Source organism: Podarcis filfolensis (assembly GCF_964270895.1).
Source record: "Podarcis filfolensis genome assembly, chromosome: 14".
Taxonomy (NCBI): domain Eukaryota; kingdom Metazoa; phylum Chordata; class Lepidosauria; order Squamata; family Lacertidae; genus Podarcis; species Podarcis filfolensis.
The window spans coordinates 9,368,161-9,383,071 of NC_139616.1; the positions used below are offsets into that span (position 1 = coordinate 9,368,161).

The 14,911-nt window shown below is 40.2% G+C and overlaps 1 protein-coding gene across 16 annotated transcripts in view; it reads right to left on the reverse strand.

The window, feature by feature from the left end:
• CSNK1G1 (casein kinase 1 gamma 1) overlaps window positions 1-14,911 on the reverse strand; it is a 51,550-nt gene that overhangs the window by 25,198 nt on the left and 11,441 nt on the right. For all 16 annotated transcript variants that reach the window (XM_083586801.1, XM_083586791.1, XM_083586793.1 and 13 more), the window contains exons 2-8: window positions 13,478-13,869; window positions 10,827-10,867; window positions 10,087-10,156; window positions 8,102-8,253; window positions 4,900-5,134; window positions 3,196-3,281; window positions 1,053-1,137 (exon numbers count right to left, since the gene is read on the reverse strand). In XM_083586801.1, coding sequence (XP_083442927.1) covers window positions 1,053-1,137; window positions 3,196-3,281; window positions 4,900-5,134; window positions 8,102-8,253; window positions 10,087-10,156; window positions 10,827-10,867; window positions 13,478-13,655 — 847 coding nt within the window. In that variant the 5' untranslated portion in view covers window positions 13,656-13,869. The remainder of the gene's footprint in view (window positions 1-1,052; window positions 1,138-3,195; window positions 3,282-4,899; window positions 5,135-8,101; window positions 8,254-10,086; window positions 10,157-10,826; window positions 10,868-13,477; window positions 13,870-14,911) is intronic.

The following is a 14,911-nucleotide window of genomic DNA, read 5'->3' on the forward strand; positions in this document are numbered from 1 at the left end:
CTATCAAACAGCAAAGAGGTATTTCTTCCCATTGTTAATTATGTTGCACTTGCATGCTTGACTAAAAGAAAGAGTGGGTGCAGGCAATTCTCTCCCCGACCCTCCCCGATGACATCAATAGCAATCAGATTGCTTGAAGTCCATATAAGTATAAAACAGAGTATTTTCAGGTTAATCACACTTATCCAATGACTCACTGACTTAAGAAGCCTATTCAGAGCCACTACTGCCTCCTTAGGATTCAGTGAAAATGAGACAGAGTTGGGTGCTAGTGTGCTGACAACACCACACACCTAGTCTCCTAAGAACCCAAGGAGGACTGGAACCACCAAAGGCAAAGCCCATGAGGTCCACATTGGAAGATGTCCCAGATGGACCCCAGCCCCAGTCCATGATATTGGATATTACCACTGAGAGTTCTAGAAGAAACAGCGAAGAAAAACATTCCTCCCAATTCATTTTCCAGCAATCAAGGCACTTTCTATCCTTGAAATGGGTCAACAACCATGTTTGCTAACTTGTCACTCAGCTATTCACATCACCATTCTAGGGCTCTACCTATCAGAAATAATCAATTCCAAAGAAGCGCATGGAGGACTGTAGCCATATGCAGGCTACAAATGAAAGCAGGCTCTCTAGTACATAGCAGAGTTGTTGTGGACTTGACCAGACTGATGTACTCTGTGCTAGGACTGGCACTTATCATTAGCCAGGTGGCTGCAAGCAATCATTTAAAACCAGGGAAGGGTAACCTGTGGCTCTCTGGATGTTAATGGACTCCAACTCCCAGAAGTCACAGCCATTATGGTCAATGGTCAGGAATGATGAAAATAGTTACCCAACAACAACACTTGGAGAGTCACAGGTTAAACACAAGTATCACTGAAATTTATAGCCAACTCTGATGTTAGCCATACATTGAACAAAGAATCCAAGCATACCAGTAGGAACACATTTGTTCCAACACTTGAAATGCTGCTTTAACAAGAGCCTGGTTCCTATTTTCAGAAAGCACCTTGCACAGAAGATACACCACCCACTATGAAACTTACCTGGGAAGTTCTCACAGAGAACATCAATTGGAGTGTTCCTCTTTGTGTCCCCAATCTTCTGGTATCTCTCTTTTAATGTATCAGCCTGTGTAAGGCAAATATATATTTTAAGAGGGTTAGGCTATGCAGTAAGGCAAGCCACTCTTTTCCTCTCTCTGCCTCCCATGTGCAATATGGTGATAATATTGACCTATTTTATCAAGTTGTTGCAAACTAAGATTATGCAAAGCTATTTGAGCACTATAAAGTGCCATATACACATTACTTGTTACTACTATTGCATGAACAGGTCTGCATGTGCAAGCTCGCACAACATGGCTTTCCTGCCAGCTCCTTGACCCATTACAGCCAGTCTGCACCCTCTCCAAAGCTCCTCTTTCTACACAGCCCAGAAAAGGGGTGTTTGAAGTTATTCTGAAACGTGCTCTTTACAAGAACATTTACACTAAGACCATTACTATCTATAATGCATGATAATCAGCAAGTTGAGAGCGACTCTACTAAACTAATTATCTCCTTCACCCATTAACTCTCTAACCCTTTGCTGTATTCATCCTGACAAAGGACTTCCATCTGCACCACAGCACAGCTCATTTAGCATCTGTTTACAACAGAAGATCTAAAAAGGATAGGAGCCTGATCCTTCCCACCCAATAAAAGCCTATTCCAGATCTTTCTCCTTTATTTGCACACTAGACCTCTTTTATGTTACTGTTCCTTAATGAGGTTCCAAGAACAAAACAAGGGGAGTTGATGCTAAACCTCTGTGTGGGAGGCCTCCTCCTTTGTGGGCTGACAAATTGGATGTGAGGGACTCCAGCTGTGAAGTGGACAGGAGGGGCTAGGCAGATGAAGAAGGACTATACAGAGAAAAATCAGGCAAAATGAAAACGGGAACTAAAGGGAAGCTTGAAAATGCAGGTAGGTAGCTGTGTTGATTTGCCGTGGTCGAAACAAAATAAAAAAAATCCTTCCAGTAGCACCTTAGAGACCAACTAAGTTTTTTATTGGTATGAGCTTTCATGCGCATGCACACTTCTTCAGATACCTGAAGAATATTTGGTCTCTAAGGTGCTACTGGAAGGATTTTTTAAATTTTGTTTTGAAAATGCAGTTCATCTGCACTGGGGCAAAATGAGGATAAGAGATGCAGGAGAAGAAGCATGACTTGCAGTCATATTTAGCTGCTCAGTAAGGAATATGTCAGCAATTAAAAACAAAAGGGCAAGACATGCAACTTCCCCTAGCTGACTATCAGGATTAAATTCAAAGTTGACTAGCAAACTGAAGAGTATCATAGTGAGTGGAGCTTGGGCAATGAACCAATCAGAGCCAGCTTTCCCATGAAGACGGGTGAAATGGCCGCCTCAGGTGGCAGAAATGCATGAGGTGGCGCCCCACCTGCCCCACCACTTCCACTGCCATAAGGGAGACGTTCTAGCATCCAAACATTGCCTCTCATCTTCCCCGCACCTCTGGGGAGGGAGAAGCCAAGCGGTAATGCTTTGAGGGGTGCCCTGGTTCCTGCCAAGTTTGGCAAGATCAAAGACATTTCTGTGTGACATGCTGCCGCTCGGCTCCCACCTCCCCAATGAGGAGGGAGGAGAAGCCAAATGCCAACACTTTGAGGAGTGCCCCAGCCCCTGCAAAGTTCAGTTAAATCCAAGGCACAGAAGTAGTATTGGTGAGTGAGGAGTGAAGACAGGAGGTGGGAAATCCTATTTTGCCTCAGGTGGTGAAACAGGAAGAGCCACCCCTGCCACCAGTTATCACTGCCCAAAGCCATGTTTTCTTAAAAACTGTACAATCATACCTTGGTTGACGAACGTCTTGCGAGTCAAACGTTTTGGCTCCCAAACACCACAAACTCGGAAGTGAGTGTTCCAGTTTGCTAACATTCTTTGGAACCTGAACATCAGACACGGCTGACGCAGCTTCCGATTGGCTGTAGCCAATCGGAAGCCGCACCTTGGTTTCCGAATGTTTTGGAAGTCGAACGGATTTCCAGAACGGATTCCATTCGACTTCCAAGGTACCACTGTACAAGTAAATCTGAATCCTCAGAGAAGAGAGTAAAGCTCTACGTCAAACAGGAAGTATCTGCCGGCAGCTATTATATTGAGCAACACACTTTAGCAAATACCTTAAGGCCTTGCCAGGGCAAACTGCCTCGAAGGAAATACATGAACATATGTCCAAGGGCTTCCAAGTCATCTCGACGACTTTGCTCTGAAAAGATGTAAGAAAATGCACCACTGCTTTATCCGCTCTATCAGAAATGCCTACTAAACTACATTCCTAGCTCTGGCACAATGTGGAAAACATTTGTAGGCATCAGGGAGCACAGAAGGGGATATTTGTCAAAGACTCCTGATTGGCCATGAAGTCTTAGTGTAGATTTATTCTCTATTTACAAAAAGACATCCCTGCTTCATGCTCTATGGATGAACTGGCTCCAAATCTAGATACAGCTATTTCATTAAAGTGGTCTTTAGCTTATTGCAAGTCAGGAATAAAAACCCCAGGACTATGGTAAAAATAGGATTTACAGTGGTACCTCGGGTTAAGTACTTAATTCATTCTGGAGGTCCGTTCTTAACCTGAAACTGTTCTTAACCCGAAGCACCACTTTAGCTAATGGGGCCTCCTGGGGCTGCTGCGCCGCCGGAGCACGATTTCTGTTCTCATCCTGAAGCAAAGATCTTAACCTGAGGTACTATTTCTGGGTTGGCAAAGTCTGTAACCTGAAGCGTATGTAACCTGAAGCATATGTAACCTGAGGTACCACTGTATAGGGTTGCTTATGCAACCTCTACAAGATGGATAAATGTGTCCTTTCAAGTATGACATAGCCTATGCTGTGAAGCTTCCAAGATATTCAACGGAGTACGGTGTACTCTACTAGTGTGAGGACAAAGCATTACAGGGAATGAGAAGTCAAGATTGCAAGGACAGTAAAACAGTAAAAGCTCCAAAGAAGCCCATGTGGATCACGCAAGTGCAACTAAGGCATTTACATAAGTAGCCAAACAAGAAGCACTCTGGAAGCTAAATAATGCTTTGGGTGTTTTCTGCTAGAGCTGGCTTACAGGTTGACATAAAACAACACAAACACTGATTTGCTAAAAATCTATTTCAGAGTTTCAAAAAGCTATCAATACCAAAACAGCTAAGGACAAAACTGTGTGTATATGGGCAAGAGCAAAATCCAAATGGAACTAAAAAAGTGCAAGGAAACTATTGAAGAGCTAGTCAGATGAAAGCCATTAATGGACAAAATGAAAAGCTACTGCTGTTGGTAGGTTTTCATTTGGTCTGGTAAAGGCTATTTTATGTATATTATTTGTAATCAACATACCGTATTTTTCTGTGTATAAGATTATATTTTTTCCTAAATTTTTGAAGTTTAAAATAAGGGGTCGTCTTATACATGGATAGTGCATAGTGCATTTTCTTAATTTTGAGTCCCAAAAAATAGCGGGTGTCTTATACACGGAAGCATCTTATACACAGAAAAAGATGGTATTTATTAATATTCTTAATAATGAAATTTAAATATATTTGTAAAAAAAGGTGCTACTGATAGGTAGGCACGCAAAATTATGCAACAGTAGCAACAATATGTCTTTTAAATTGTAAGCCTGAGGACAGAGTCTTCTTCCACTTAAGAGCAGGATTAAAATGCTTTGAAAACACACAAAGAGCATTAAAATGTCTCATTTTTTATAACATCTGAAAATGTTTTAATGGCATAAGTTCTGTAGAAAAGAGCCTGAGCTCTTCCGCTAATACAGATGAAATAATACATAATACAGATGAAGTAAGATACAAAGGTATCGTAACAAACCTTTGCCAAGATGGGTGTTGATGGACATATATCTTGCTGTTCCAGTTAGACTCTTGTGTTCCCTGTAAGGTATGTGTTTTTGGGTTTCAGGATCAATGTACTCCTTGGCCAGTCCAAAGTCTATTATGTGGATGATGTGTTCTTTCTTATTTCCTTGTCGTCCAATAAGGAAGTTTTCTGGCTTGACATCTCGATAAATGAGATTCTTTGAGTGCACAAATTCCATTCGAGAGATCTGTAAGACAAGACAGTATTTAAATGCCTTGAATTACAAAACTGTCAAGAGTTTGTCAGTTATTCAAGAGCTAGTGTACATTAAAGTGTAAGTTAACATCATTCCCAGATGTTAAAATACCTTAATAGAAAAGAAATAATGCAGTGTTTTTTATAGAAGAAAACCATCTGCCAAGGAACCCTCAAGGTGTTCCAGAAGATTCTGAAGTATGATCTACATAAGAGAATCAGTTCATGAATGGCTCTGAGCAAGCCTGTTGTCATTGGTGCCCCACATGAACAGACAGGCAGCTTGACAGCAATTGGTAGCAAGCCAACTTCTAGGAGCTACTGATAGGTAGGCATGCAAAAAAAACTTCTAGGAGCCTTGTTCATCATTACTCATCTCACTGATAACACCCCTTATAAGCTTCAAGAAATCCCAGTGTTCCATACAAGTTTGAATGCCACTTCTCTAATCCATGTTCTGCTTTCCATCATCATCAGACTCTTGAATACTAGAAGTTATCTAGTGCAACCTACTCTTCAACTCATACACATTTAACATGATGCACTTGCAATCAATCTGACCAGCTTGACACATGTACCACCATTTGAAAGTGCCCAAACTCTATTTTGGGAACCGAACCTCACGCACAGGATCAGCTAACTTGCATTTCCTTGTCTGCCACCAACAACAAGGCCTGGTAATATAATTGTAGTCCATGCAGTAGTAACCTCAAGGCTGGAATACTGCAATGCACTCTTAGGTGGAGCTCCCTTTGGCCTGGCTCAGAAGCTCCAACTGGTGCAGAATGCGGCAGTAGGACTGCAGATAAGCACCTGACAAACAACATGTGACACCATTACTAAAACCTCTACACTGGTTGCCCATTACTACTGAGCCAGGCTAAAGGCCCGTGTATTAGTTTACAAAGCTCTTAACTATTTAATTCCAGGGTGTCTTTGGGACTGCCTGATCCCTTACATCCCAGCTCGATCACTGACACATGAAGAGGAGTTGTTGGTCATTCCCCAAGTTTGTGAGGCTCATTTGACTGCAATAAGAAACCAAGCCTTTAATACAGGGTTTGGCAAACTACGGCCCCTGGAACGGATCAGGTCCACCTGGGTCCTAAATCCGGCCCACGCTGCAAAGCCGGAACCCATTGCAAAGCCAAGACTCCCAGCGATGGTGACGGGAAGAAGAGGCTGAGCGGTGGCGGCTCTGCCAATCAAACACTGTGCTTGGTTTACCTCAATGCAGCGACATCTCTGCCAATCAAACGCTGCACCTGGTTTACCTCAGCGGCATTTGACTGGCAGAGACGTCCCTGCGCCGCGCTGAGGTAAACCAGGCATGGTGTTTGATTGGCAGAGCTGCCGCCACTCGGCTTCTTCCTCCCGACGCCTCCCTGGTGCTCCTGTGAGCCAGAGAGCTGTGAAGACGAGCTCACTCTGCCTACCCGCTTCACAAGAAGCAGACGCAGCAGCGGCGGTGGTGGTGGCGGTGGCAGCCCCTGGGAAGGTAAGCGCAGAGCCTTCTTTCTCTGGGCGGGGAGGAAGCCCGTTTCGCGCCACTGCTGCCAGCCCTTCGGCGAATGAGGCAGGCGGCAAACCAAGAAGGTGGCTGGGGCTGGGGCAGGGAGGAGGACTACTGACCCCCCTCACAGTGTGCATATATAGTCCAGCCCTCCACAAAGTCTGAGGGACAGTGGACCGGCCCACTGCGGAAAAAGTTTGCTGACCCCTGCTTTAGTAACTATCACCAGCTCAGTCTTGTGGAATACTCTGCCAATAGACTCAGCAGGCCCCTTGACTGTATGGGACTGGCAGAAATGACCGGTAGAATCCGCGACCAGGGAGAAGAGTCAGCAGAAGAAGATTGGAAGAAATTTAAGGACTATTTACAGAAATACTACAAAATTAATGAACTTTGAAAAGATGTTGGATTGAACTTTTGTGGTCTCTAGCTGTTATGATAAAGATAATAGGGATTAAAATTGTTTAAGTCATTAAATTTAAAAAAGTTGAGTGGAAAATAAGGTGTTATTTTAAAAGGAATGTTAAGAGATTAGGATTTGCTGGATTAACAAGTTGAACTAGAAAACAAGAAGGGGAGGTACGAGGAAGTCAAAGAAATATGTTATTGAAAAATTGTTATTGAAATTGACTTGTTTTTAATATTTTTCTTTTTCTTTTTGTGTTTATATAAAATTGGAAAATCTAATAAATATTTATATATATAAAAAAATAGACTCAGCAGGCCCCTTTCATTTCAACTTTTGAACACCTGTTGAAAACTTTTCTATTCTGTCAAGCTGAAATAGACGATTATGAATATATCTTTCCATAATACATAGTTGATTTCTAATTTTTATATTTTTAATTGTCTTTTTGTATATACTGTTGTAAACCACTGATTTTTTCACAACCACTGGATATGCTGGCTGGGGTTGATGGGATCTGGAGACCAATGACATATGAAGGGCCACAGGTTCACCAGACCGACATATGCAATCAATAATCCTTTCTAAACATCAACAAGAACATAAATCATTCCATTCAAGAGGTCAAGGGCATGCAGTTCTTGATATGTTCAAATATTGTTGTCTAAAGTGAACAAAGCGTAGTAAACAAACCATTTATACTGACTGAGTTACTGAAGATTAACTCAATTAAGTACAACTAAGAAGCAAGAAAAAACCCAATGAACTAAACAAATAAATCACACACAAACACTTACTTTTCTTGAAAACTGAAAGTTAGCATAGTGCAAGGGAAGCCCATTCCCATCAGCCCAAGTCAGCACAGCCAATGGTCAGGGATGATGGGAGCTAGAATCCAACAACATCTGGAGACACTCTGTTGGCTACTCCCCTTGTAAGGGTTAATATGTAGTTTCCTGAATCATTTGTTAATATTAGGAAATCATGCAAAATTGTAAACCAAAGACTGCGAAATCAGCACAAACTATTCTTTTACTCACCAGCTGGATTGCTATCATTAAGACTGTCTTCAGAGTGAATGTTCTATCACAAAGGTCAAATAAGTCCTCCAAACTTGGACCAAGGAGCTCAAGCACCATGGCATTGTACTTTCCACACGGCCCATAGTAAAACACCTGGGGGAAGCCTTCAACTGAAAGTATACAAAACATACTTTTAGAATACATCCAGATGGTTGCAGTAGCATCATTACTATTGTATGAGAACTCCCAAATTTTACTTATGCCAGTCAAATTCTGTCACAAAAATGGTTCTGAAATATATCTATCAATTGTTCTCCCCACCACACCACATGAAACCTTTTCAATTAATTTGTGAAGGGGTGGTGGTGGTTGTGTGTTGCTTTTTTGTAGAGATGGTGTGCACTAGGACAGTAATAATCACAATCCATCAAACTTTACAGCTGGTATCTAAGAGCTACTTGGATGGGTGCAACAGTTCCTTCATGCTGACCAGGATATTTTACCCTTCTTTTATTTAAGCAAACCATATGACGTCACAAAACTGCTTTTCAAACTCCCCCACAAATTTCACTTTCAGAAATGGCTCACAGAGCATGGGAAGATGCTATCTGAGAAATCAAAAGCTTAAAGCTCCCTTGGGCATACAGAACTGACTGATCCTAACTAGTTCAGTCATATCTTGGTTCTCGAACAGAATGTGTTTTGGATCCTAACTAGTACAGTCGTATCTTGGATCTCGAACAGAATGCGTTCCAGGAGTCCGTTCGACTTCCAGAACTGTTTGAAAACCAAGACGTTTTCAATCAGAAGCCGTGGAAGCCACACTGTACGTTCGGTTTCCGAAAAACATTTGAAAACCAGAACACTCCCAGTTTTCGATCATTCGGGAGCCGAAACATACGAGTTCTGGGGCATCAGAGAACCAAGGTACAACTGTATCTCTGTTACAAGAACAAAAGAGCCACACTGGATTAGACCAAAGCCCAACTATTCCAGCATCCTGTACCCCACAGTGGTTTATCAGATGCCCGTTGGAAGCCCACATGTCCTCAGGACATGAGGACAAAAGCACTTGCTCACTGTTGTTTCTCAGTGACTGGTGTTCAGAGACAAGCTCACTCTAATCCTGGCGGTAGAACATAGTCATGGTTAACAGTCGTTGATACCTCATCCTCCAAGAATTTATCTAGCCCATTTCAAAGCGACCCAAGTTCTGTTTCACGGACCAATTCTCAGCCATAAAATACTATCCCCAAGCAAAGCTTCCAGACAATAGGTTTCCAGTCCTGGAAGTCAATGCCACATGTAAATTTAGTATCTACTGCTCTGTTCTTTGGCTGGGCTGTGAAGATCAAGTAGCATTTTCTTTATTTTGATGCCTACCCTACCCTACATAACGTCTTCAAAGAGCATGCCTGGTCAAACAAAGGAATTTACCGCAGCAAGATGCAGTGGCATCCATTGGCTTAGATGGCTTTAAAAAGAGGGTTGGGCAAACTCATGAAGCATAGCACTATCGATGGCTACTAGTCATAGCGGTTCTACGCTACCCTCCATGATCAGAGGCAGTATTCTTCTGTGGAAAAGAGCTACTATCCTGCTTGTAGGAAGCCGTCTGGTTGACCACATCTGGAAATCAGATGTTGGACTAGAGATGTTCTGATCCAACAGGACTCTTCTGGTGTATCTTGTATCACACATGTGTTATGGGAGTCACATCTGTTTTCCAGTATACCAGCTGCAACCATTAAGTCAGATCTATTATACGTGCCTTCTACATATATTTGCTCAAAGTTACCTACTAACAGAATAAAATGAGTTCCCTTTATGCTTGGAATACAAAGGTAAACAAATCTTGAGGACTGTGGTAGTGCATCAAAATTGCAATTGTCAGATCAGCCAAGGACAAACAGTGGTCTCCAGGAATGATATTAATGGTGTTTCAAATACATCAAGTTAAACACTCTCCTTTTATTATCATTTCTAGCGATGAGATTACTTACCTGTGCAGCCAATGTGTTTATAAAACCTATACTCTAAATGCAGCTGTGGGGCACGAGATTTTAATGGCTCCTACAAAAACAGAGTAAAAAAATAGTCAAATTAAATGGAACTCTATGGCAGCCTTAGCATCTCTCAAACTTGGAAAACCACCAAGGACCAGGATTTTATTTGACTGGCTTTGAAGAACTGCTATTCAATCCTTGCCCTTTGACTTTCCAACACAAAATATCAGGTGTGAATTCATGAGAAGCCAACTTCAATGTAGGCAAAAACTGAAGATAAGCAGCTACATGGTCACATTGTCAGATAGGAAGGAGCCTAATATTAAGCATCTGTCAAAGAACTTAATTTGGGTCATTAATCTGAATTACATACATGATATTTTGTATATGTATGTATGTATGTATGTATGTATGTATGTTACCTGCCGTAAAATCTGTGGATGAAGGGAAGGATATAAGTTAAATAAATAACTAAGTTAGAAAGAAGTGGCCATTCACTAAAAAATATTATTAAGATACATGGCAGGTTAATATCAAAACAGCTTTTCAAATCTCTTTATGGAAGCATTTCGTGAATGTGTTTACAACAGGGAAGTGTTCTACCAGAAATCTAAAAGACAGCAGTTTACAGAGATGTCCAGGAAAACATAGTCTAGATCAACGGGAGAATAATCTAAACTCCTAATTTGCTTAACACTCAGAATTTCAGAGATGTTTAAAAACTGCACATCACTCACCAGTTTGATTGCTACGTATTCATTTGTATAAAGATTTTTGCCTGCAATGGAAACAGAGACACAATAAACATCACAATGGTGACAGGTAAGTCAGTATTGCTAGTTTTTCAGGTTTCCAGAATGAAAAGAGGTTTACTCCAGTCTTCACCAACCTGATCTCTCCAGATATTAGGGCTACAAGTACCATCAGCCCCAGTCAACACAGCTGTGCTGGCTGGCACTGATGGCAGTTGTAGTCCAAAACATCTGGTCTGCTGTATAACTGCATCAATTAAATCTGACTACAGTCGTATTTTGGAAGTCAAACGGAATCCGTTCCAGAAATCCGTTGAACTTCCAAAATGTTTGAAAACCAAATTGCGGCTCCTGCAGCCAATCAGAAGCCGCAGAAGCCCCATCAGACATTCGGCTTCCAAAAATAGTTCACAAACTGGGAAACTCACTTCTGGGTTTGCAATGTTTGGGAGCCAAAACATTTGGGAACTAAGCTGTTCAAAAACCAAAGGTGTGACTGCATGTTATTATGAGTACATTTTTAATGTGCAAAAATGAATTCTATTCAATATTAGAGGGGATAATGTGCAAGTCACCTATTCTTTATCACCCCTTGTTTTAGAACTTAAATTATTCAAAGTTTTAATGTTTCTTTTATATACATTTAATAATACAAAACTATTCAGAGAAAAGTATGACCAAGAATGTCCCTATGTGGGGGGGGGGGGGACCAAAGAAAATTGTTTAAAATGTATTTTTTTAAAGAAAACTGAGCCTAAACAAACTTAAACAAACCCAAGTTTCACATAAGCACAAAGGTCTTGAAATTGTCAGCTAGATTGCCTACTTCATTTATATACTATTGCTAAAGTTTAAAGTGTATGCATGGTAGTCAATTGAAATATAATTTATATCCAACTTTTATATGAACTACCTCGTGCTTATACTTTTCTTCAGAAGCATAACTGAAATCTGAGTTTAAATAAAATTCCTCATTCTTTTGAGGCTCAAATAAAATCACGATAAATGAAACCCTAGTGAGGTTTATTTTACTCGCCAACTAAAACTTGTTGTAAAGTCTTTCCCAAGTCGTGTATCAGCTATAGAGTAAACACAGAGTTCAACCTCTTTGGGGTGAGGGGGAGAAAGGTGAAGAAAGAGCATTCATGTTACGAGGAAGCAACAGTCAAAATTAGCAGCTGCCTACCTGCCCTTTGGTGTTTGGGGCAGGAGAAAAATTAAAGGTCCTGGACAGAGGAGGAAAATATAGGCATGTGTCTTGAATTCAGAATATAAGATTTAAGTTGACTGAACAAGCAAACCACTGATTAGATGTGCAAATCAAACAAGTTATTGATTAGATTTGCATATGGGTAAAAGTATATCAGAAGCACAATTCATTTATTTTTAGATGATGCGCATGTGTCATAGCAGAGACCTTAGCATTTCTTTTATGTGTGAGAAAATAGAGAATGTATGGAATTATGGCTGGACAAACCTGAATAGCTAAACTGCCTCATTAACATTGAGCATTTCAGAGAATTATGGATGAATAGTATCTGAATACATTATAGCTACCTAAGATGTCTTATATGGTGAGTAGCATGTGCTGTTGGTGTGGACAGGGGAAGGCTGACTTTGTCCTTAGCTGGTGGTTTTACCCAGAAGCAAGAAAGTTTAGGAATAATATTGTACACACGGATCCCGCTATCAAAACACTTGTTATCTGAAATCTCAGTTATCTGAACACAAAGAATTATACGCAAACTTCACTACATAAGGCTGGCTCAGATATCCGAACAACTGGAGTTTGCCTACCTTCTTACTTGTTTGTGTTTTGCTGGTTGGAAGAAGCAATTTTAGGCAGAAACCATGTGGGGGAGGGGGAGGGAGAGAGATCAGGCAAATCAGTTTTTCCTTTGTTTGCCTTTAGCTGATTGGCTGCTGCAGTTTCAGGCAGAAAGAGTGGACGGAGGTAGCATGGGTTAGAAATGTTCCCATAGGAAATAATGGATATCATCATCTCATTAAAAGAAACAGCATTCTCCAGCAACCAGTTAAACCAGTACAAACTGGTGGGTATTATACTGGGCTTTAATTCTTTTATCTGCTCTAAAAAATAAAAGCAAAATAATTGCTTGTTTATATGGGAAAATTTCATTTAGCAGCATTATGGAACAGAAAATTATATACTGTGGAATTCTAAAAAACAGCCGCTCGAGAAAGAACTGCATTAAGCATTGTTTATTAATTTATATAAGCTTCATCATTTTCTGTATATATGAAAATTATTCAGCTAAACCTAGTTATGTATAGTAAAAAATAGCATATTAAAACTTCCTGAGCAGAAAAAAGGGGGTAAAGAAAGATGTCACCCAGGTAAAGAAGTGTTAATTATAACTTTCATATGAAACAATATGAAAAACATACGTTTTGGATGAGGTATGTATATACTGCAGCAAAAACTGCCTTAGAAAGGGCATCCCCCTTACACAGGAGACAGGGAAATGCCTTTCCTAAGGTGACACCTGCTATCTGAAGTTTTGACATGTACTGTACATTAATTGCAAAATTAGGGACACCTTTTTAGCTGATCAAAAGATTTTAACTAAATAGTGTAGCCCTGTTTACAACCTATGAAAGTTATATGCTCTTACCTAGCCTGAGCTCTCCGAAATTTCCACTGCCTATCTTCTTGCCAACTCTGAAATTGGGCCCAACCATAAGAACACCAGAGGCTGAAGTGGAACTTGATGCTCGGGAACTGTGTGAACTTCTTGCTGGATTTCCTTTTCCGGTTCGCCTTTCATCTTTCTCCCTAGTAAGATGGTCCATGATCTTAAAATAAAAATATCTTCCAGTGAGCAGGATTTGGACTTTGCACTTATTCTTGAAGAGAGAAATATATATCCAGAAGAATCATTGGGTCAAACTATAAAATCATTTGGAGATCTTTTGGCACCATATCCAGGTTATTCGTGTTCTTCCACCGAACATTCGATGGGCAACTCCAGAGTCCTCCACAAGGTAGGGGAGAATCTTATATAACCTACAACAGAAAAAAGGGCAATTGTAAGATCAAAATCCTATTTGTAAAAGAACAAGCTGTTCACTAAAATAGAATTCAATGATAGCTATTTTGGAATCAGCATTTTCATCAGGTTGCCAGTGTCAGTGTAACCATTTGTTGTTTCTCACTGTGGAAAATATAAACTTGAATAGAGATGGACACTATCCATAGCCATTCCCAGCTATGGAAACGGCAGTTTTCCTCCATTCCAAAACTTTCACACTTTTCAATCTAAGATATTAGAAGAATATCTTAGCTTTATATCAGGTAACAAAGAAGTGGATCTGGCTACACTTATGAACAATGTTCATGAGTCTAGATGTACAGAACAAAGTGACAAATAATGCTTGACAGAAATAACGCCCAAGAACACAAATGCATTTGTACATCATACAAATCACACAGTTTGTCAGCTAATGCTTTGGGTAAAGTAAGGGTAGCCAGAGTTTAATTTTTAGGTTTGTTATATGCAAGGCTTTTGCATTTCTACATTATGAATACAATTTCAACATTATATTTTACAAAATTAAGATTACGAATTTTAAGCATTATATGTGCTATGTAGAATTCTACAAGGCAATCTCAGTCAAACCCCAGAGTTCTCTTAAAGTTTGTTAAATCTGTCTTAATGCAGAAGTGGTTGCTGCTATGTTTTGTAGCATTTTAAATAGTATTTAAAACAAAGTAAGTATAAATACAATTTAAAATGCTACAATACATAGCAGCAATTGCTTCTGCATTAAAACAGATTTAAAAGACTTTAAATTCTATATTGTAAGCAGCCCTAGAAGTTTTCAAACTGAAGATGGGGTATGAAATGTTTAACATAAAGTTGGTTTCAAAAGCAGACATGATAAAATTCTTCAACCTAATGCTGATTATATTAAGCATTGTCACAGCTTCAGTTTTTAAATGTTAGAAGGAAAGTCAATTTTACTCACACACACACACTCAAACACTTTTAAATGCCTTATTCATCAAACTGGCATAAGAGAGGCAATACTTCTTTGCCTAACAGTGT